The following is a 22,305-nucleotide window of genomic DNA, read 5'->3' on the forward strand; positions in this document are numbered from 1 at the left end:
CCGCTCAGCCAGCCACGTGACCATAATGATTTGTTTATATTTTGTAGGGGTTTTAAAAAAGAGTTAGGGTTAGGGGTTACGGTTGCGGACCCGCCCAATATATATTTCACGGCTACGCCTCTGTGTATCGTAGGAAAACGATGAACCAAATAATTAATGTGCAAGGGACCGAACTAAACCGGAACCGTATAAACCCGCTACACCGGATGAAGGTGAAGGACGCTTTAAATAGTTACAACACGATTTTTCTGAAAAAAAAAACGCACGTTGAAAAGAAGTAAAATACCGGAACAGTCCATCTCAGAACACAAGAACAAAATCGGAACATGACAGCAATATATTTGGTAAGACAAACCGACACTGTTCCTTTACATTCATGTCTTTAAAAAGATAATAATTTACAGGATGAAATCGTCTTGAATGAATCAATTTGGTACATGATATCTATTTATAACTTATATAGCCAGCTAACGGTATATGTATGTTCAACAATGTAAAAGGGTCACAGGGTGTGGGGATTTAAACCAAAAGATATGATCGTATAAAAATAGAAATATTTTATATATTATTGTGAATTGTATACAATGTAGATGAAATAATACCATTTATAATAAATTATAGTGGGCTAACACCACACCCACACAGGTGTAATATCATTATATGGATTGTAAAGGAATTCAATGTGAGTCAATTTTCTTATTTTGTATTTAAAAACATTTTAGAGCAATTAATAATTGTATGGTTGGTGATATCATTAATTTACAAGTGGATTAAGGTAAAAATAGTTCATTAATTTGGTCAATGTGGTCCATTTATTTTAATTAGTGATGTGGGAAGATCTTCATGATATTTTGTTGGTGAGTAGTGACTGTTCAGCTCTGAATGTAGGTCTCATTACACTCGCCATGTACGTTCAGGAACTGTCCTATTGAATCCTTGGTGAAAAATTTCACTTCCAAGTAAATTTTACTGGGCAACTTTTTACTGCTAAGCGGTCGCATGCCAGTCCCTGTGAATGCCTGAACAATGTAAATGAACATCTAAGTGAGAAAATAAGACCTTGCTTACCTCGCTAGAACCAGTATGAGGGACACAACACGTTAAAAAAATATGTCCCCGTCTTCTAAACGACTTGACTGATGCCATTGATAGGGTAACGCACAAATTTACAAACTCGGCCATATATAAGATGAAACGAAATTTAGGTAAGGCTGGGGGGAAAAAAATAGGATTTTTTAAAAAATTTGATTGTAAATTATTGTAATTGGAATAGGCAAAGCAATAAATGACTGAAGATACTCAACTTTTCAAAGATTTCAATTTTTTCCCCCAAATAGAGAAATCCAATAATGACTAGCAATTAAACAACACTACCGTTAGGCTATAGTTGTCATGATCAAAATACCACTATACTCAAGGCAAATATGTAGACATGGCTATCCAGAAAATTGGGGATATATTGTCATTTTAGTGACTTACTGCCATCCCCACATGGAAACTGATAGTTTGTGTATTTCTCTAAAAACAGTTACCATAAAGATTCAGATATTTGTACAAGATAAGGATAATGGATCCTCCTCACTGTTTAATTAAAATATATCTGGAACTTCCTGTTTAAAGTGCCACAATTCCAAAACTCTCTTATGGTGTTTTTTACCATTTTATCGATTTCTCAATATTGATACCATAATATAGCCAGAAAATCATAAATATCTATTTTTAATGGCAAGAATCTGCTATTTCAACAATTCAATAGTTAATTGAATTGATGTAAAAATCAGCCAATTCATATATTATAAATGAATTGAGATGAAGATATGCATGGATAGATAAAGAAATAGAATAAGATGGCAACATGTTGTTACTGGTGGATGATCAGACTATTAGTCTATCAGTTATTTTGGCTTGCTTACACAGACCAGTTATAAGAATGATGATAGTCAAATATCATGCAAAATGTAGCAAAAGGATTCTTTTATCTAAAGAGTTTTTGACGGTCATGCAGAATTACTAAATTTTAAAAACCCCAACAATATCTGAAATACATCTATAGCCTTTGGTTCTTGTTGATGATTTTTAAAACAGATGTCTCTTTGAAACACTACTTAGTAGGCTACCGGTACTAGAAAATTTACTGGTATATTGAAATGAAATCAAAATGTCATGTATTATATTCTATGACTCATTTATATTTAAAAATTGGGGTATGCCCAGCTGGACACTCATTTTCCAAATATCTGCACAATGTAATCGAGGAAATTATGTCAAGAGGCAAATGTGCAGCTGTGAAGTAAAGTTTATCTGATCCCCACCACATCAAACTATTTTTAGGGCTAAAATGGGATAATGTGCTTGATAACCATTTCTTTTTATGGCCCTTTTCAGTGTGTTGACCAGTAAAAGATGGAATGGCTTCGTGTAGTAAAAAATCAAGACAGAGTAACACATCCAATGGAAGATCTGTATTTCGTTCCATTAGTCAGGCCTTCCCTCATTATGGGTAAGATTAAATGAAGATTATTTGTTAAACTTTTGTTTGGACCAACTTGTTACACTACAGTGATTGTATAATGTCATAATCTCATCAGCACTTCTGTTTAGTTCTTATTTTTATACGCCCACATTGAAATGTGGTCGTATATTGTTGTTGCCCCCGTCCGTCCGTCCATCCGGCGTCCACAATTGCTTGTGGACGCTCTATAGGCTAAAGTTAATATCCAATTGACTTTAAATTTATACACAGTGTTTAAGGTCATGAGGCAAAGAAGCCTATTGATTTTCAACGATTTTCGATGATTACTGCCAGAGTTATGGCCCTTGATCACTTAAAAAAATATTGTGGACACTCTAGAGGTCAAAGTTAATATCCGATTGACTTTGAATTTATACACAGTGTTTAAGGTCATGAGACGAAGAAGCCTATTGATTTTCAGCGATTTCTAATAATTACTGCCAGAGTTATAGCCCTTGATCACTTTGAAAAATCTTGTGGACGCTCTAGAGGCTAAAGTTAATATCCGATTGACTTTAAATTTATACACAGTATTTAAGGTCATGAGACGAAAAAAGTAAAAATATGCGACAACTCTTGTTGACTGCCTGGACTATATAGCTGCTGTGGGGGTATGTTTCGTTGCCTGGCAACCTATCTTTATTTTTTTTTTAGTCCAGTTAATGTGAGAGATTTAATTTGTATCAAGATTACATTTTATTAGGAGAAAGAGAAATGGGGTTTAACGTCCACTTGACACAAACTAGGTTATTTCGGGACTAACATATGGTTCAATTTTATTTCAATAAATCGCTTGTGCGTAGGAGTCTTTAGTAGTGGGAGGAAACCGGAGGACCCAGAGAAAACCCACAAGGTTGGACAGGTGACTGTCACGTACAACCGGGAAATCAAAACCACGCCAGTTGATTCAATGACAGACCTTATGATTCAACGCGCTTGTGGTAACCATTCGGACATCCCCCCCCCCCCTATTTTATTAGGTCTATAGTAGTGAAGACTATGTACTTTAATACACTTTTAGAAACGATGTTAATAATTTGCAGTATTTAGCTCATGAGAGATTAGATATAGAGTTGACAGTTCTCGCTATAATAGTTACAAAATACATAATGTAAATAGAATATGCTGTAAATTTCAGTCAAATTGTTTCACTCTGAACCGAGATATTAGCTTTTGAATTTTGGGCTAGCCTCTATCATTATTACTAAAGTCGATACGATAAAAAAAAAGTCTTGATTATCCATTTTTATGTCTAATCACTTTTCAAAAAAATCGAGAGTTGATTATGGTCTGGATAAGTTAAATAATATCTAATTAATAATTTAGATAACATTTCAGGCCTAAAGAAAAACCTGCAATAGGCAGATTTAGCTCTTGCATAATGTATGTTTAAAGGAGCTAAATCGCTAATATTTGGGACCTAGAAATTGACATAAATTGGTCGCAACGCATATAATAATGTAATATGAATGTATATAAACTGATTCACATTCAATCGTTACCGTTTTTACTCAGTTATATTCGGCAAAATACACCAGAAGTCTCAACCAAACGGCAGTCTCTAGCGTCTAGTTATTGCAGTCTACACCGATAATATTTATTGGGCATGCTCTCCAGATAAGAATATGACGTCACCGTTTGACATGACTTGCAGAATATCTCTAGCCTCGTTCTTCGAGTCCCTTGTTACAAATGGCGCTGAAACGCATTATAGTACACGATTCGTGTACCAATGGTAAACTGTTTATCTTGTCTTAAATACTGGATATCAGAAGCCCATCATTTCCCGGTAAAATCACAACATCAATGTTGATTTCAATTGACAAATAATTTGTGTTTTCAGTGTCGAAGATTTTGGATGATATTGAGTTAGAGACTTAACTACTTGAACTGTTTTGTAGGGTTTCACTGTGCTTACCACCCAATAATATGAATGTCAGAGTTTAAATTTACCCTTGTTTTTAAGAGATATTGTTACACCTAATGGAGTTGAATTTGTGGCTGTTGGGTGTATAAGGTGCCTGACATTTGAAAATGTTTGATTGAAAAGTTTGAATAGTTATAAAACTTGTAATAACATGTCGTTTTATTATTCAGCATTTTGTATATTTTGAAGTCTTGAACCCCATCATTATACATGTACATGTCGTGGTAAAGGATGTAATTTTTCATATATTTTAGACCTGTTGACATGGGAACTATTACGAAGGTACCTATCTCAAAGGCTAGAGTTATTTCCCTTATTACGTTTTCCTGGTTGACACCTGTCATGATGTGTATATATAAAAAGGGAATTGTATCTGTGTTAGGATTACAATGGTGGGAAGAAGACACTGCTGAAGCTAATGTTAATCTGTGAGTTTATCACTTGTATGTTATATAATCATGGAAATTAATGCGCCACTGATTGGAATTATTGCGAATATTTTATGAATCTCTTAAAATTATAGGAGACATCTAAGGTATATTTTAGTGAATAAAACTGTTTAATTCTGTGTGTAAAGCTCTTTCTCTGATAATCCATTTTTGGGGGGCGCAATTAACTATCTGTGATATTTTTAAAAACATATGGAGAAGACGTAAATCTGAGCTGAAAGAATAGGTTGTCACTTGCCAGTTTGTAGAAGAAAAACAAAAAGTTGATGGAGGAAAACTTGTGTTGCCTAACCCAATTTTATTTGAACCAGTTTTAAAGACACTGTGCACTTTCTGGTAGTCAAAACACGCTTTTGTTCACTTTTGGGGATTCGGTGACTGGCGTTTTATCATTTGGTCGTGTCAGGTTAAAGTTATTTGTAAGTTAAGATTTTTCTGTCTTTTTTAAAGTTTAAGTGAGTATTGGAAGAAGGAGATGGAAGAGCGTGGTACAGAGAAAGCCAGTTTGGGTAGAGCTATCAGAAAAGCATACAGTAGCAGAATTATTTGTTCTTTATTGTCAGTCCTATTTAGTTTAACTTTTTCATTTGTAGCATATGTAAGTATACATTTTTTTTAATTTGTTAACAGATATTTACATTTTCAAACAATAATCTGTATCATGATTATTTATACTGAACTTATTTAGAGAATACCAATCTGATTAAAGTTATTCGATATATGACCATATGTGTACACAAACATTCATTCCTTTTTCATTACGCCACTTACATCTTTTTAATTTGTAAACTTCTGCTTACTTAAATTTGGTCGAAATTATTCAATAAACACAATTATCTGGCCTATTTAATGCTTAAATTCAAAGTTGATATAGAGTGAATTAAATCAATTCACAAAGTTTGTTTTAAAACCCAATATATTCTGATCAAAATGATACAGGAATATGGCTATAGCGACTGTCTTGGTTATGTTATTTATAAAACAAATTCTAAAGTTAAATCACTCTTTTAAGCTAATTGTTTTATTTAATTAGGGGATTAAGGAATCATTCAGGCATAAATGAGTACACATACTGACTGTGTATATGGTAATTATGGAATTCACATTTCTAATAGGCATTCGGTCACTGCGACCTCAAGAGTGTTTTCTTAGATAATTGGCAAAGTTGTTTTTACGGGAGGTCTATATTTGCAACTTTGAGTGATGATGGCTTAATTAATTTGAATCAGGTGGGTGTGAACTTGCTGTAAAGTGTATATAGTAACCACTAGCTATAAGTACATACAATTTTGTTTGATCATTCTATGTGCTATTAATTAATGTTTTTTTCCATTTTTTAGGCTGGTATTTTACGACTTCTGTTAGATCATGTTGCTTCTGTTAAATCTGACATTGTTGAAGGTTGTGTTATTGTTACTAGTCTCATTGTTTGTGAATTATGTCGATCTTTATCTTACTCACTCACCTGGGCACTTAATTATTGGAATGGTAAGTTTTAGAAATTATCTAAATTATTTTTCAATGAAAAATTCCATTCCATCGCTAATTTCAGTAAATGTACTTTTTCGGACAATTTTCCGGTTTCCTCCCACTGCTAAAGATCCTTACGCGCAAGCGAATTATTGAAATAAAATGGAACCATGTGTTAGTCCCAAAATTACCTAGTTTGTGTAGAGTGGACGTTAAACCCATTTTCTCTCTCTCTCTCTTTTCGTACAATTTCTAAAATGTAACCTATTCTGATTGATTATTTAACATTTAATTTATAAATCGAGATGAAGATATCAATAATAGATATTCTTCCTGCTTGGATACAGTCGGATAAAGAAGAGGCCCATCAAAAGATTCTAAGATTAAAATTGTAGGTGGTGCTGACCTGCTTTGATCATATCCCATTTGTCAATTGTTGACAAATTTTCGATACATCATATAGATGTAAATACTGAAAGGAATTGAACCATTTTTGGATTGATATTTCTTTTGGAGATTAAGCTTGCACAATATTGTAGTTTGCGAGGGATTATAATCTCTAAAATAACAATTAGAGAACTGAATTATATGATGTTAAATTATTCTACATAGATTTTATTGCAACTTTCCGAATATACATATTCTTGATGGTTGCTTATGATGGGCAGATTGACGGATATTGACAATATACGGTGAAAGTTATTGTAGTATACATCATTTGATTATTATTTTGTAGTTGATATATATTTGTTGATAGGTGTACGGGTGAGAAGTGCTATTATGGGATTGTTTTATAGAAAAATAACAAAGTTACGTAGTTTACACGATAAAAAAATAGGCGAGGTAAGTTAGGTGCCATTTTGTGTATAAGTATGCTCATAAATGTATTTCTTATATTCTGCAGTTCTATGTAAAGTTGAAAAAGCACATTGATATTTCCTATTTATAACCCCATTTGAAAGAAATGAGCTCTGAATGACCTACTCATGTTTTATCAGAAAATAATATTGTATTTTAAGTGTTTTCACTTCAAACTGGAGTACATTGGGGTTTTATTTTATGTGTTTACGAAGAGGAAAGCCAAAATCATTAAATAACGGCCCATTTTCTTATTGCACATTAAAAATAGCTTTTTGTTGAAAACTTTATAAGATGTTTGAAATTGTAAGGTTAATCAACATTCATATAGCCTAGGTCTTAGCTGTGGAGACCTATAGAGATTCTGAAAAAGGCATTTAGAAGCTTCTTCATCTGAGCATGACCAGTGTAAAGATGTAAAAAAAATAGTTCTTTTTGTCATGACTGAAGAATTCCATTTAAATAGTGTCAATGGTGTTGAAGCTCTAGGGCTACTCCTCTATTCTACATCAAAAATGAGGATCCACTTATATTTGAATATTTCCACTTACATAGGAGTTCTAAAAGAAAAGTGTCAAAGTTGTGATATGATAATATAAATTTTATTACATACACAATACTCCATACAAGGCAGCATTCTAACAAATATCATCAATAATAATAATAATAATAATTTTCTATAGAGCTGAAAATTCAGTCAGTTGTTCTGATCTGTGCCACTTTACATTCATCATAAACGTTCAGACTGTAAAAATTTAATATGTATAAAATAAGAAGAATAGTATTTTTAGTACTGTACTGGAATTATGAAGAAATAAATAAATGCATTAAAGCATTATTCCAACCCTCTTCCGCCATCTCCGCACCGTCCTTCATCTCTAGATTGTAAAGACTCTTGGCTGTTCTATTTTCAGTTAGTAAATATGTGTAGTAATGATGGCCAGAGATTATTTGAAGTTATGGCGAATGGACCATTTGTTATTGGTGGACCGGTTGTATTTTTAGCCGGTTCTATATATCTGGGCTTTTTGATTGGTGTGTGGGCTTTAATTGGATGTGCAACCTATGTTATGTTTTTTATTATTTTAGTAAGTATGCATTACCTTAATCAGTGATGCTCTACTCCTCTCCAGAATTAAAACACATGAAACCATTTCAAATTGAGCATATTTCAATTAATTGAAGATAGAAATCACTGGTGAAAGACTCAAAATAACTCAAAATTTGGCAACAACTGGCAAAAACTATTTGGCATTGAGGGGAACTATGAAATATGTGCTGTGTGTATGAAATATTCATCTTTCCATTTTATAGAAATTTGTTGCTGGTTGGACAGAGAAATTTAGAAGTGAAGCTATACAACATACTGGTGATAGGGTATGTCTTCAAATTAATCTGTTTTTCCTATTAAAGATGCATTATGTAAGATTTGGATTATGTAAGAGCTATAGTAGTTAAAAAATAGATAATGGAAAATGAATATATTGAAAATTTCATTCAAATTACTTTATTCTGAGCGAAGTTTTGACAAGATGTACTTGTAGCATAGATTGTTTATCAACGCGGCAATGGTACTTGACAATCAGTTTTAAGCCTTGATTATCCATTTTAAGGCAAAATAAAGAACTGCAATAGGCAGATTTAGCTCTTACATAATGCATCTTTAATTATAACATTCTACTGTTTTGTTTCAATGGTCAAATTAATTCTGATTTTTTATTCAGATTTCAAATGACAGACCTATAGGGATGATAACTAAAATCTGATACTTGTAACATCTCAGCAATTTTATACCCAAACTTATAAAAAAAACTCTACTTGTAGGTTGGCCTAATGACTGAAATATTAACATGCATGAAACTTATTAAAATGAATGCTTGGGAAACAGCTTTTACAAACAGAATTAACTGTAAGTATTCACATGATTTGAGGTGTTATTATATTAGTATTATCATAAAATCATTTATATGGTGTACGCTTTCACAAAATGTTTTCAAATGTGCTGTACAATAATATACATTACAAAAGATATATTCCTTTGGGTGTGGTTGAGTAATATTGATATCTAAACTATAAACAAAAAACAAAGAGCATGCAGTCCCTAGGATTTACATGTCCCTCGTGTATAACTATGTCATGTCTCTGATTTCGCTGTTGTATTCAAATGGCTGCCCAGGTTAACAGAGAGAAGTGCTATGGTTATTACATTCATTACAGACTTAATAAAACATCATAGATATATCATTTCATTTTTTATATGCCCAATTTCTTGTGAACACCGTACAGGCTATATATATCATCTGATTGTTTTTTTGAAATTGATATATGTATGTTGTTTACATTAGTGATATGAAGAAGCCTATTTAATTAAAAAATATTTTGGTAATTTCTTCTGGAGTTATGACCCTTGTTTCACTTTGTTGAACCTTGTGAATGACAAACGTTATCATCCAATCTGTATGGAATTTATATGCATATTTTAAATTAGTGAAACGAAGAAGCCTATTGAATTTCAGCAATTTCCCGTTAATTACTTCTAGAGTTATGCCCCTTGTTTTACTTTGTTGAACCTTGTGAACACTCTAACAACAAATGTCATTATACGATCTGTATGAAATTTATATGCATCATATAGATAGTGAAATGCAGAAACCTATTGAATTTCATCAATTTCCGTTTATTTGTTTTACAGTTATGGACCTTTTTTCACTTCGTTGAACCTTATGAACGCTCGAATAATGAAAGTTATTCTCTGATCTGTATGAAATTTATATGCATCATTTAAATTAGTAAATCAAAGAATCATATTGAATTTCAGCAATTTCCGTTAATTTCTTGTTGAGTTATGGTCCATGTTTCACTTCGTTGCACCTTGTCATCAGGCGATCTGTATGAAATTTATACAAATCATTTAAATTAGTGACACAAAGACTCCTATTGAATTTCAGCAATTTCCAATATATACGTCTAGAATTATCGGCCTTGTTTAACTTTGTTGAACCTTATGAACATAGGAATGACAAAAGTTATCTTCTGATCTGTACAAAATTTTTATATGTATCATTTAAATTAGTGAAACGAATCCTATTAATTTCACCAATTTGAAATAATTACTGGTAGAGTTATGGCCATTGTTGAACCTTGTGAACGCTCGAATGATGAAATGTGTTTGTCTGTCTGTCTGTCTGTCTGTCTGTCCATCTGTTTGTCCATCTGTCTGTCCGTCACACTTTTTGGGACACAACCCTTGTCGACCGCTCGAACTATTTCGCTGCTGTGGGCGTATGTTTGGTTGCCTGGTAACCTATCTTTACTTGTTGTTAGAAACAACATATTTACAGATAAAAATAATTTCTAAGAATCACACTTATCTTTAAATTAAACTGATCACATCGTCTTGAATCCAAAGTAAATTCTATATGATTATTGTTCCCAGTCTGTCTGTCCGCCACACTTTTTGGCATCCCAAATTTAGGCTGCCTGTCTACAGTTAGCTCTGCCTGAGAACAGGCCCTAAGCTAATTATCCGACATTCCTACATCGACGATTTTAGTCGAAAACACTGAGTATGCTTTTAGTAATTTTTAGAAGTATTTATTTCTCTTCTATTGTCATATTGAATAAATTTAGCCGCTGTGTGTATGAAAGACGTCAAACTAATCAAAGCCGAATCACAAAATAGTCTTCGAATTATTCAATATGGCGGCGCCCATAAAAGGTTATTTCACAGAGGCGGTTTTGTTTGCGAAGACAAATTTAGGAGTATCTAACCTTGTTTTGAACGATAAACAGATTGAAACTCTAAAGACAGTTTACATTGGCAAAGAATGTATTGCAATATTACCCACTGGCACATATTATATATCGCTTTTACCGGATTGACAGAAGTTGACATTTTGCTATAGACATGTGTTTACATAATACATGTGTGTGATCGGGTTATTTTTAGTCTGTTGTGTACACAAAGCTGTAGTCCAGTCGATAAGTCCCACCCCAAAATGATCATGTGAGCGTTTTAAATGGCGGCTAACTGGGGCAGTGATCATAATGACGTATGGCGTAGATGGATCGCTGCGTGCAGTTTGACTTTTTGGGACACAATAATTCTTCTTCTAATTGAGGTAGAGTGTTCAAACTTGGTGTAGGTGTTTATTCGGTAAATGCCTTGATAGAGTTAGAAGATGAGCATTTTCTGCTTAGCGTAAGCATTAATAAGCAATTTTATTGGCTGATTCTTTGGGACATGATAACTTTAGTTCTAATTAAGTGGAGAGATGAAACTTGGTGCATAGTTTCATAACATCAATACCTTGATTAAATTCAATAATGAGCTTATTAAGCTTATTATGCTCAGGGTAAGCAGAGCGATAAGCAATTTGATTGGCTGAGACTTTGGAACACAATAACTCTCCTTGTAATTGAGCTAGAATGTTCAAACATGGTGTAGGTGTTCATTAGGTGAATGCCTTGATGGAGGTTGAAGACAAACATTTTCTGCGCAGGGTAAGCAGAGATAAGCAATTTGATTGATTGATGCTTTGGGACACGATAACTAAAAATACAATATAGGATATTGTTAGGCCTGTTGAGTTTTTGCCTGTCAATAGAAGTTACATGACAATAACCAGCACATCTGAATCTGGCTGTGATTCCACGCATAGTATATTCTTTGTGGTTAAAGAACCCAAATAAATAGAGATCCAAATAGTGATGAACCCACATTTGTCAACAAATAAATGAAATAAATCTTTTTGTTTTTTCAGGCAAACGAAAAAAAGAGAAAAGTGTTTTAGAAAAAGCTTTATTCCTTCAAAGTGTTATGACATCATTAGTACCTATGATGCCAGTTTTGGCATCTGTATTTATTTTTTTAGCTTATATTTTATCAGGAAATAATCTAACAGCATCGCAGGTAATTGTAATTAGTTTAAACTCAACATATTACCAGTATCGTTCCTGAATTAGGCCATCCTCAGTTTCAACAGTGGTCTCATTCCGTTCTACTCTCCTATACCCTGGGTTAATCCATAGGGTATTCACATATTCAAATTATCTGCTCTCTCCTTGATCATAGCTTGAGTGTGCGAATCAAACAAAAATCAGTTTACAATCCAGTCTTACTAAGACTCTTTAGTCTCATTCTTTACGTTCACAACAACTTTACATTCACATAACTTGAATAAGCTTCCCCCCACACCCCATGGAATGAATTGGGCTGGAAAAATTGTCAATAAATGATTACTAGCCTTTAATTTGTTTTTGTACGCCCACATTTTCATATGAACATATATTGTCGTCGTTCCCATCCATCAGTTCAAATTTAATGTGTGGACACTCAACAGGTCACAATTTTTATCTGATTTTGACGAAACTTGAAATAGATTTATTAATTTAACATTTATTGTACATTAATGTACACTTCTTTACAATATTACAATATATAAAATAATTTAATCCATTGAATCCTAAAGATCTCTGTTCCTGTCGATATTGGCATGTATCGGATGGTAACTTCATGAATTATACACTCTGATTGTGTGTAGTCGCATTTTTTAACTGATTTTAAAACCCATTTAATTATGTCACCGTTACACCCTAATGACGGTTGAGTTTGAATTTCGAACTGCCCGACAAAATGGCTGCTTCTTTATGCAAATAGCGTAAAAGTATGTAATACCAAGGTTGTGAACCCTCTAGAGGTCACAATTTTTATCCAGTTTTGATGAAGCTTAAAATATATGTTTATATTCCAAAGATCTTGGGTTTTTTTTTGATATTGTCACATGTTGGACCGTAACATCCTGGGAAATGGCCCCTGATTGTACTATTGTTGTTGGCTTTCAAAGTCTCTAATTAATGCATCCAAAAAATTGTAATGGAGAGCGAGAGAAATAGGGATTAACGTCCACTTGACCCAAACTAGATCATTTCAGGGCTGACATAGTTCAATTTTGTTTCAATAATTCGCTTTAACAGTGGGAGGAAACTGGAGAACCCAGAGCAAATCCACGAGGTTGGACAGGCGACCCTACTCCTTGTCATGTACAAGATGGGAATCAAAACCACACTACTTGACTCAGTGACAGACTTTATGACCAAAAGGGCACGTTTTGCACATGGAACCACCCAAAATCGTAAAAAATGTCTTTTGTGACCTTTGATTGACATTAGATTGCTTGTATATTAAGAAGGTCAAGTTCTTACAAATTATCAACATTTTGTTAAAAATTATACTATTTTTTTGGGTTACAGGCATTCACTTTAGTCTCTGTATTATATGCTATGAGTTTTTCTCTGGCCTTAATGATGCATGGTGTTAGAACTTTATCAGAAGCATCAGTTGCTGTCAGTAGATATAAGGTATTGTACAACACTTGTATGTTTCTTTTGTTTGGTAAATTTTATAGCATCGTATGTTTTTAAGGCATAGGCGTTCTTTTCTGCAAACAAGTGTCAATAAAATGACATTTTAAGACAAAACATTATTTTTAGATTATTAAAAATGTGGAATTCTGAACTGAATGGTGAACAGAGGATAAGACTTAAATTGACAACTGTTTCTTTTTAGTACCATTTGTCTATGTGCACTTTATCATAGTCCTATATACTGTCTGTAATATGATCTTGGCGGAAGTAACATTAAACCCCACAAACAAACGAATAAGTCCTGTTATATTTCATTTTGCATATTTAGTTTCGGATTTAGTGACAGCATTGTGAGCATTCAGGCATTGTCATGTTTTTAGTTCAAAGTTTTATTGAACAATTTTCCTGCATTGTCTTTTATATTAAGATTTTTCAAATATCTTGTCTGTTTTTCTACTTACAGGAAATTTTATTAATGGATGAAATTATTGAACATAAAAAAATAGAAGATGATGATATAGCTATTCTTATAAAAGATGCATGTTTAAGTTGGGATGCTCCTCAAGAGGAATGTAAGTAAAAAAAAAGATATATTTTCATATGTAATGGGTTATTTCTGCATAGTAATGTAATCTTGACTTAAATTTCATCAGATCCAGTTTAAGGTCACCAGATATACTTACCTGGTTCTTGGGGAACACCACAATCTACCATTACACTATATTTTATGACCAGTGTGTTAAACTGTTGTTTGTGCTTACTTATTATTTATATTTGATGCTATTGTAGATCTAGAATGTGAAGATAGTGTAACTAACGCTGTACTAGTAGATGATGTACCATATATAAACAATAGTATGACTACCTATAGTACACGAGATGAAGAAGATGGGGAGAACAATGATGATTATGATGATGATGTATTTGATGAAGAAAGAGCTCTGTGTGAATTAAAGAGAGAAGGAAGTAAAATAGATTTGTATGATATTGATATTACTATAAAAAAGGTAAAGTTTTTCATCAACCATTTTCTGTTATATACCATGCTTTCTGACGAATCAATAAGCTATTGATGTAATGTTAAAGTACTCTCTTATGATGAAGTTCAATGATGTCAAGAAATTATAAACAAGACTGGTAATTAAGAATTGTTGAGATGAAATGTAAGCCACACTTGTATCATCCTGTTTTCATTATCTTTTGTGGCGGAAATAAATATTATTCAAAATATTTCATGCTACAAAGCAAACTATCAAAAAATAAATGTCATTGAACCCTGTTTAATATTTGTAGTAAATGGAAGCTTAAGAACCTATTGTGACTCAGTTCTAGAATGGATTAAGAGCCCTGATTTACAGAGCCCAGAAATTATTTTCACTGAATTAGTTATATAATGATTACTACAAATTTGTTGTTGTTAGGTTCTGCTAGATTTCTATTACAACTAAGGTTTAACTTTTAAGACATGTAATATATGTATATATTGTAGGGAAATCTTGTTGGTATATGTGGTATGAAAGGAAGTGGAAAGAGTTCTTTACTAGGAGCACTTTTAGGACGGGTATGTTGATTATCTTCGCTGATCAAATCATTAGATTTATAATTTATATTACTACACTCTTGGGATTTCTCCACCTTGTGTATAATACTTTGCCATCATGCAAAGAGCTATGCGTTAAAGCATTTTATTTATCAAAAATTGTGATGTATTTTTAGACAAAATTCCAATTAAATTTCTGTAACATATAAGCTGAAAGAAACCATCCATTATACACCCACATTTTCATGTGGACGTATATTGTCGTTGCCCCTGGACACTCTACAGGTCACAATTTTTATTCGAATTTGATGAGACTTGAAATATAGGTTTATCTCCCAAAGATCTCGGTTCCTTTCTAAATTGGCCTGTATCAGACAGTCACTTCATCGATTATGAATTTTGATGAAACTGTAAATGTATGTTTGTCACAAAGATCTTGCTTCCTTCTGATAATCACGCATATCGGAAGATAACTTCCTGAATTATGGTTCCTGATTGTTCGAAAAATCGCTTGTGGACCCTCTAGAAGTCACAATTTAAAAAACAAAAACGTTTAAATATATCACTGTGACACCCTAATGATTGTTGAGTTTGAATTTCGTGAAAATACGACCGAAAATGCCTGACAAAATGTCCGCTCCTTGTACGCAAACATGTAAAAGTATGTAATACCAAGGTTGTGGACTCTCTAGAAGTCACACTTTTTATCCGATTTTGGTGAAACTTGAAATGTATGTTTATAACCTGTAATTTCCTGGATTATGGTTCCTGATTATACAAAAAAAATCGCCTTTTTTTTAGCTCATTCTCTGTCCATCTCTTGCAAAATGTGGGCGTATCTTGCATGGCAATCGCTTGTTTGTTGTAATTTTAGATGGATTTCAAGTCCGGATCAATTGGTGTTAATGGCAGTGTTGCTTACTTAAGCCAAGAACCCTGGATAATCAATGCTACAGCCCAAGAAAATATTTTGTTTGGTAAACCTTTGCAACCAGACAGGTATGTTTTTGATGATTATCATAATTTTATACTCTACATAAATGTTAGAAACAGGGTACTCTGTGGTGCTATATTAGTGTGTGACAGATATAAATCCTGGCTTTGGTCAATACAGAGATTGGGTCACTCATTATGCTGACTAATGCATTGTACTTACATAATGTTATGAAATAACATTCCACTCGAGATAATTGTGACCTGTGTTGTCATTATATTCCAGAACAAGAGCATTAGATTAAGTAATGTTCATATTACACAAGGGAGGTAATTATAGGTAGCTTGACGCTACTTGTAAAATCAGAAAATGGAAAGAATAATCATCTTTATATTTATTGCAGGTATAAAACTATAATAGAAGCTTGTCATTTGAATGATGATTTTGAAACTTTTGGTGCCAGTGATAAAGTGGAAGTAAGTTGCAAAATTCCCAAATAAAAATCATTGAATAGCTTCTGCCTAGCTGTATCAGATTTCTGTGAAATTTTCTCTACTTTGAATATATAAATTATAGTGGAATTGTACATTGTTAGTCAATGTATTTCAGATATTTAACTTTTTAAGTTTATTAATGCCATTGTGTTTGTAAAGAGATTTATATAAATGTATTGTTTGCCTTCATGTAGATTGGAGATCGTGGAATTACTTTAAGTGGAGGACAGAAACAGAGAATATGTTTAGCTCGAGCTCTGTATAGTAATAGTGATATCTATTTATTAGATGATCCTTTATCAGCTCTAGATATCATTATTGGTAGACACGTGTTTCATCAATGTATTAGAAAAATTCTCAAAGATAAAACTGTTCTCTTTGTTACACATCATCTAGAGGTTAGTATATGCCACATTTATAATTGATTTTTATATACCCACATTTCAAGTGGTAGTATACATGTATTGTCATCAGTTTTGTCTGTCTGTTTGTCTTTCCGTTTACATTTGTTGTTATACCAATTTTTAAAAGTGTAAAAAACAGCTGCCCCTCATTCGCAATTTTGATCAAACTTACAATAGATGTTTATCACCCAAAGATCTTGGTTCCTTTTGATATTCGTGCATATTGGATCGTAACTTCCTGAATTATGGCCATTGATTGCTCTAGAGACTACAATTGTTTTCTGATTTAACAAAACGTTTGAATATATTACCGTTTTACCTTGAGTTTGAATTTCGTGAATATCGGACAAAACTGCCATACAAAACTGCCCCTCGTATGCAAATAGTGTAAATATATGGTATATCAAGGTTGTGGACCCTATAGACTATAGTACATAGTTTTGATCCGAATTTGATGAAATTTGAAATACATGTTTATAATACAAAGATCTTGGTTCCTTTTGATATCTACACATATCGGATCGTAATTTCCTGAATTATGGCCCTTGATTGTTGAAAAAATCGCATTTATGGCTTGTGGTCCCCTAGAGATCCCAATTTTTTTCCCTTTTTAATAAGTGTTTAAATGTATCACTTTTACACTTTTGAAAACGAAACTCTGTGACAAAATGGCCACTCATTGTACGCAAATTGTATAAAAGTATTTAATACGAAGGTTGTGAATCCTCTAGATGTCACAATTTTTATCCGATTTTGATGAAACTTTAAATATATCTTTACATCGATTTCGATATTCACACATTTCAGACCATAGCTTCCTGGATTATGGCGCCTGATTGTACGAAAAATCGCTTTTTATTTTAAGCTTGTTCTCTATCCCTCTCTTTCAGAATGTGGACGTATCTTGCCTGGCAACCGCTGGTTTTATTGCCTTGCAATGCTATGTTATATAATTTTATATTCAAAACATCTTCATACTGCAATAATTATTTTAAAAAATCCATTTGCTGGCCTTCCTGAACATTTTCTGGTCTTCCTGAACATTTGCTGAACTTTTTGAAAACAGTTACGAAAAATAGCAAGGTGCACCTAATTTTTGTATTCAGAAAACGATCTGTTATTCAGGACACGGAGAGTATAGAAGTATTGCCCAAATCACGAAAATTTTATTCAGAACTATCTTTAATCTATTGAAGTGGAATCCTTAACTTCTGTTTTTTTCTAGTATTTGATTAGCTGTGATAAAGTAATCAGAATGCAGTCTGGTAGAATAGCTGAGATGGGAACACATAAAGAACTAGTGATGGCAGGAAAAGATTATTTTGAATTGTTTAATTTATATCAAAGTAAATATGAAGATATTAAAAGAGAAAGAATTAAATCAGCTATACATCGAGAAGGTAAACTAATTTCTGCAGAAAGTATTTAATCTAGTAATTCAAATTTTCATTGGAGAAGCTGGGATCCTTTCCAACAGTCGACATTGCTGTGTCTAGATCTTGTTGAGGTCAGCTAATCCTTTGGTAACCCATTACATAATTTAGAAAGAAACTGGCTGTACCAATCAAAATGTTCGCCCTTGATCTATGTATAAAGCCTTTATTAATTCTATCCTTTGCCAGGATGTACACTATTATTAAGACCTAGTTCATTTAAAGTTTCTATATTTATGATATTTGAATTGTAGATCGTAAATCTGTACAGCATGGTTTCTCAAAGAAAGAATTATTACGAGCTTTAAGTCATATATCTATAAAAGAAGGTTTACAAAAACAATACAGTATTATGTCATCAACCAGTGTTACAGCTGCTGCTTTAGGAGACTATGATTATAGTGAGTATTCATTTTTATAGAGGTCACAATTTTTATCAGATTTAAAATAGTGATGATTCGTGAAAATCGGACCGAAACTGCTGGACAAAATGGCCGCCCTACATACGCAAATAGTGTTAAAGTATGTAATATCAAGGTTGTGGACCCTTTAGAGGTAACAATTTTGATCAAATTGTGTTTATGTCCCAAAGATCTCGGTTACTTTCAATATTCAGGCATATGGAACTGCAAGTTCCTGGATTATGGCCCCTGATTATCCGAAAAATCATGACTTAAGCTTGTGGACCACCTGTAGGTGAAAATTTTTATCCGATTTTAAAAATAGTTTCAATATATCTCCGTTATTGAATTCAAATTTCATAAAATCTGCCCGACAAAATGGCTGCTCATGAACACAAATAGTGTAAAAGTATGTAATTTTGTCCAATTTTGATGAAACTTAAAAATATGTTTATATCCCAAAGATCTTGGTTCCTTTCGATATCCACACATATCGGATCGTAACTTCCTGGATTATGGCCCCTGATTGTACAAAAAATCTGGTTGTTAGCTTGTGGACCCTCTAGAGGTCACAATTTTTACCCGATTTGAAAAAATATTTAAATATATCAGTGTTACAACCTAATGATGGTTGAGTTCAAAATTTGGTGAATATCAAACAGAAACTGCTCAACAAAATAGCCGCTCCTTGTATGCAAATAGTGTAAAAGTATGTAACACCAAGGTTGTGGAACCCTCTAAAGGTCAGAATTTTTATCTGATTTTGATGAAACTTAAATATATGTTTATATCCCAAAGATCTTGGTTCCTTTTGATATTTTTGGACTGTAACATCCTGGAAAATGGCCCCTGATTCTACGAAAAATAGCTTTTTGGCTGCAAAATGTGGGTGTATCTTGCATGACAACTGCTTGTTATTTTGCGTTGCAGTAAAATATTTTAAAGGATTTTTATGTCAGATATGATCAGAGTACCATTACTTTCAAAACCATCAAGTGCAAGTCATTACTCCTAGTAAAATTGAATGTACAATGGGGACTTGCACTTTGAATATTTCATGAAGAATGCACAACAAGTTATCAATAAGGATCCCTTTATCTTGACTTAATTCAACTGGTCCTACCTCTGAGTACCAATTTCATAGAATCTATAAAATTTTTCTTAAAAGTTTCAACGTCATTCAAACTATCTTAAGCACTATATTTTCATGTAGGATGCAGCAAACTTGATCACAGCTAAAATTCTCAAGAGTGTTATAAGACAATTAGGCTGCCAGTATGCATATCTCGAAGATAACAATATTTATCTGTATTCTTGGTTTAAGCAATTATTCTCTTTTATGTCTTATAGTTGATATAGATGATTTGGTAGCAGCTCAACAGAGTAGTGAGAACCAGTTACCAAAGAAAGTTTTCCATAGTTACATAAAAGCTGCAGGCGGCTATATAGTAGTTATATTAGTGCTAATAGTATTTATATTTAGTATTGGTTTACAGACGGGAGCTAATTGGTGGCTTGCTCACTGGCTGTCCCAAAGTGAACAGGTATACAATTTTGTCAACAAAAAATATTAAGTTTTTATTTATATATTAAATATATTAAAATTAAGATTTTGATTAAAACATTTGGTATACAATAGAGAATATTATTAGATTTATTATTTATAAATCTATTTTAGAATCTATGTTAGAATCTATGTTAGAATCTATTTTAGAAACTATTTTAGAATATTTTAGAATACATTAAAGATGCATTATGTAAGACCTATATCAAGAGACATAACGAAATATAACAAAAATCTGCAAGTTGACAATTTCATTCAAATTACTTTATTTTAAGTGAAGTTATGACTGTCTGAGGATATAACATAGATCGTTGATTTTCATAGCTACTGGAATTGTCCATTTTATCGTTATATTTTTTAATTTTGCATTATTTCCTTACCAACGTTTGCTTCTAAGTAAGTGATATTGCACGATGTTTAAATCCATTAAGATCTCAGCCATCCGAAGATCTTGAAGGTTGATTATAGACTTGTAATGTTTAATTAATGTCTAAATATTACTTTATATAACATCTGAACCGAAAGAAAGACATGCAATATGCAGATTTAGCTCTTACATGAGGCATCTTTAACTGTAAAGTTGCTGTCTGTTTTAGAATACTTTAAATGTAAAGCTGTTATTTATACATCTGTTTTAGAATACTTTAACTGAAAAGTTGTTAATTGTATATCTATTTCAGAATATATCTAGAAATAGTAGTGAAGTTGTTTATACCAGGAATATTGCTGATGATCCTAATGTACATATTTATTCACTGGTTTATGGTCTGTTTGTTGTCTGTATGATAATTGCTGTTGTTTTGAGAGGTTTATTGTTTGTTAAGGTAAATTCAATATCTTTAGAATAAGCAAGTAATTAAAGGGACAATAACACTCTTGCTGGATTGACAGCTCCAGAAAATAAATAATAGCCTTATTCTAAGTATTAGATGTTTAATTGTCCTACCTGTTGGGTAAATTATCCATTAAATCCTATTTTACTTGTCCAGAGGGTTCGAAAATATTTTAAAATCCAAGTCACAGTTGAAAAGGTTTACGTTAGGCTTTTCAAATCATTTAGTTGATTTTTTCCATTTTTTTAAATAAGGTGTATTAAGATAAAATTTGTATCATCAATTAATTGGAATATTGTAAACTAGTACAATTTGTTGACCAGAATAAAGATTGGGGCATATTATTCAGTTACAACAAGAGTGGTATTGAGCCTTTAAAATGTATTTCAACCTCCTTAAATCCAACCTATATTAATTGAATCTAGAGTCTGGATATATTACATATTGTACAGTTAATTCTGCTGGTAGTCATTGCTACAAGGATAATTTCTATAGAGACAGTATGTAGCAAGTACCAAATTGGTGATCGGTGTCATGGATGACTTTTATCTGACTTTACTGACTTTAATATAGGTCTGTTTATAAAAACTTTGAATTGTGAAATTAAGTCATATATATGAAATTTCTCTCCTAATATATTTTCAGTTATTACTTCGAGCTGCTAGTCAGCTTCATAAACGGGTATTAGTACAAACCATGAAATGTCCAATGAAATTCTTTGATACAACACCTATTGGTATAATATTGAACAGGTTTTCAGCAGACATGGATGAACGTAAGTGATTACAATATTTGTATGTAAACTCAACAACATTTTAATTTTTGTAAAAGTTTCTTTGCATAAATCTTTCAGGAAAAACTTGTTTGCTATCAATTAAAATTAGAACTTCTAAAATACCTCATTTTAACCTCACTACATTCTACAAGCCATATATTGTATGAATAATTGACAAGCAAGGTTGACATTATGTTGACATTTGCCTATAATGTTATATTTCCTTTTTATATGCCCACATTCGCATTAGGATAAGATTTATAATGATTCATGATGGAAGAATTGACTATCCCCTGCTAATCATGTTCAGTGCAATGTGGGCATGCCATACTACTTTAAACATTG

At 32.5% G+C, this 22,305-nt stretch overlaps 1 protein-coding gene across 2 annotated transcripts in view; it reads left to right on the forward strand.

Moving 5' to 3' along the window:
- Positions 1-217: 217 nt before the first annotated feature.
- Positions 218-22,305, forward strand: part of LOC126830905 (ATP-binding cassette sub-family C member 5) — a 37,889-nt gene continuing 15,801 nt past the window's right edge. For both annotated transcript variants that reach the window (XM_050561407.1, XM_050561414.2), the window contains exons 1-22: positions 218-344; positions 2,386-2,500; positions 4,694-4,867; positions 5,339-5,486; positions 6,229-6,376; positions 7,116-7,201; positions 8,131-8,304; positions 8,531-8,593; positions 9,041-9,125; positions 11,980-12,128; positions 13,469-13,576; positions 14,046-14,154; positions 14,372-14,589; positions 15,072-15,143; positions 15,997-16,121; positions 16,460-16,532; positions 16,745-16,948; positions 18,180-18,354; positions 18,642-18,788; positions 20,139-20,332; positions 21,033-21,176; positions 21,831-21,960. In XM_050561407.1, the coding sequence (XP_050417364.1) occupies positions 2,409-2,500; positions 4,694-4,867; positions 5,339-5,486; positions 6,229-6,376; positions 7,116-7,201; positions 8,131-8,304; positions 8,531-8,593; positions 9,041-9,125; positions 11,980-12,128; positions 13,469-13,576; positions 14,046-14,154; positions 14,372-14,589; positions 15,072-15,143; positions 15,997-16,121; positions 16,460-16,532; positions 16,745-16,948; positions 18,180-18,354; positions 18,642-18,788; positions 20,139-20,332; positions 21,033-21,176; positions 21,831-21,960 (2,818 nt within the window). In that variant the 5' untranslated portion in view covers positions 218-344; positions 2,386-2,408. The remainder of the gene's footprint in view (positions 345-2,385; positions 2,501-4,693; positions 4,868-5,338; positions 5,487-6,228; positions 6,377-7,115; positions 7,202-8,130; positions 8,305-8,530; positions 8,594-9,040; positions 9,126-11,979; positions 12,129-13,468; positions 13,577-14,045; positions 14,155-14,371; positions 14,590-15,071; positions 15,144-15,996; positions 16,122-16,459; positions 16,533-16,744; positions 16,949-18,179; positions 18,355-18,641; positions 18,789-20,138; positions 20,333-21,032; positions 21,177-21,830; positions 21,961-22,305) is intronic.

Source organism: Patella vulgata, chromosome 1 (assembly GCF_932274485.2).
Source record: "Patella vulgata chromosome 1, xgPatVulg1.2, whole genome shotgun sequence".
Classification (NCBI taxonomy): Eukaryota; Metazoa; Mollusca; class Gastropoda; family Patellidae; genus Patella; species Patella vulgata.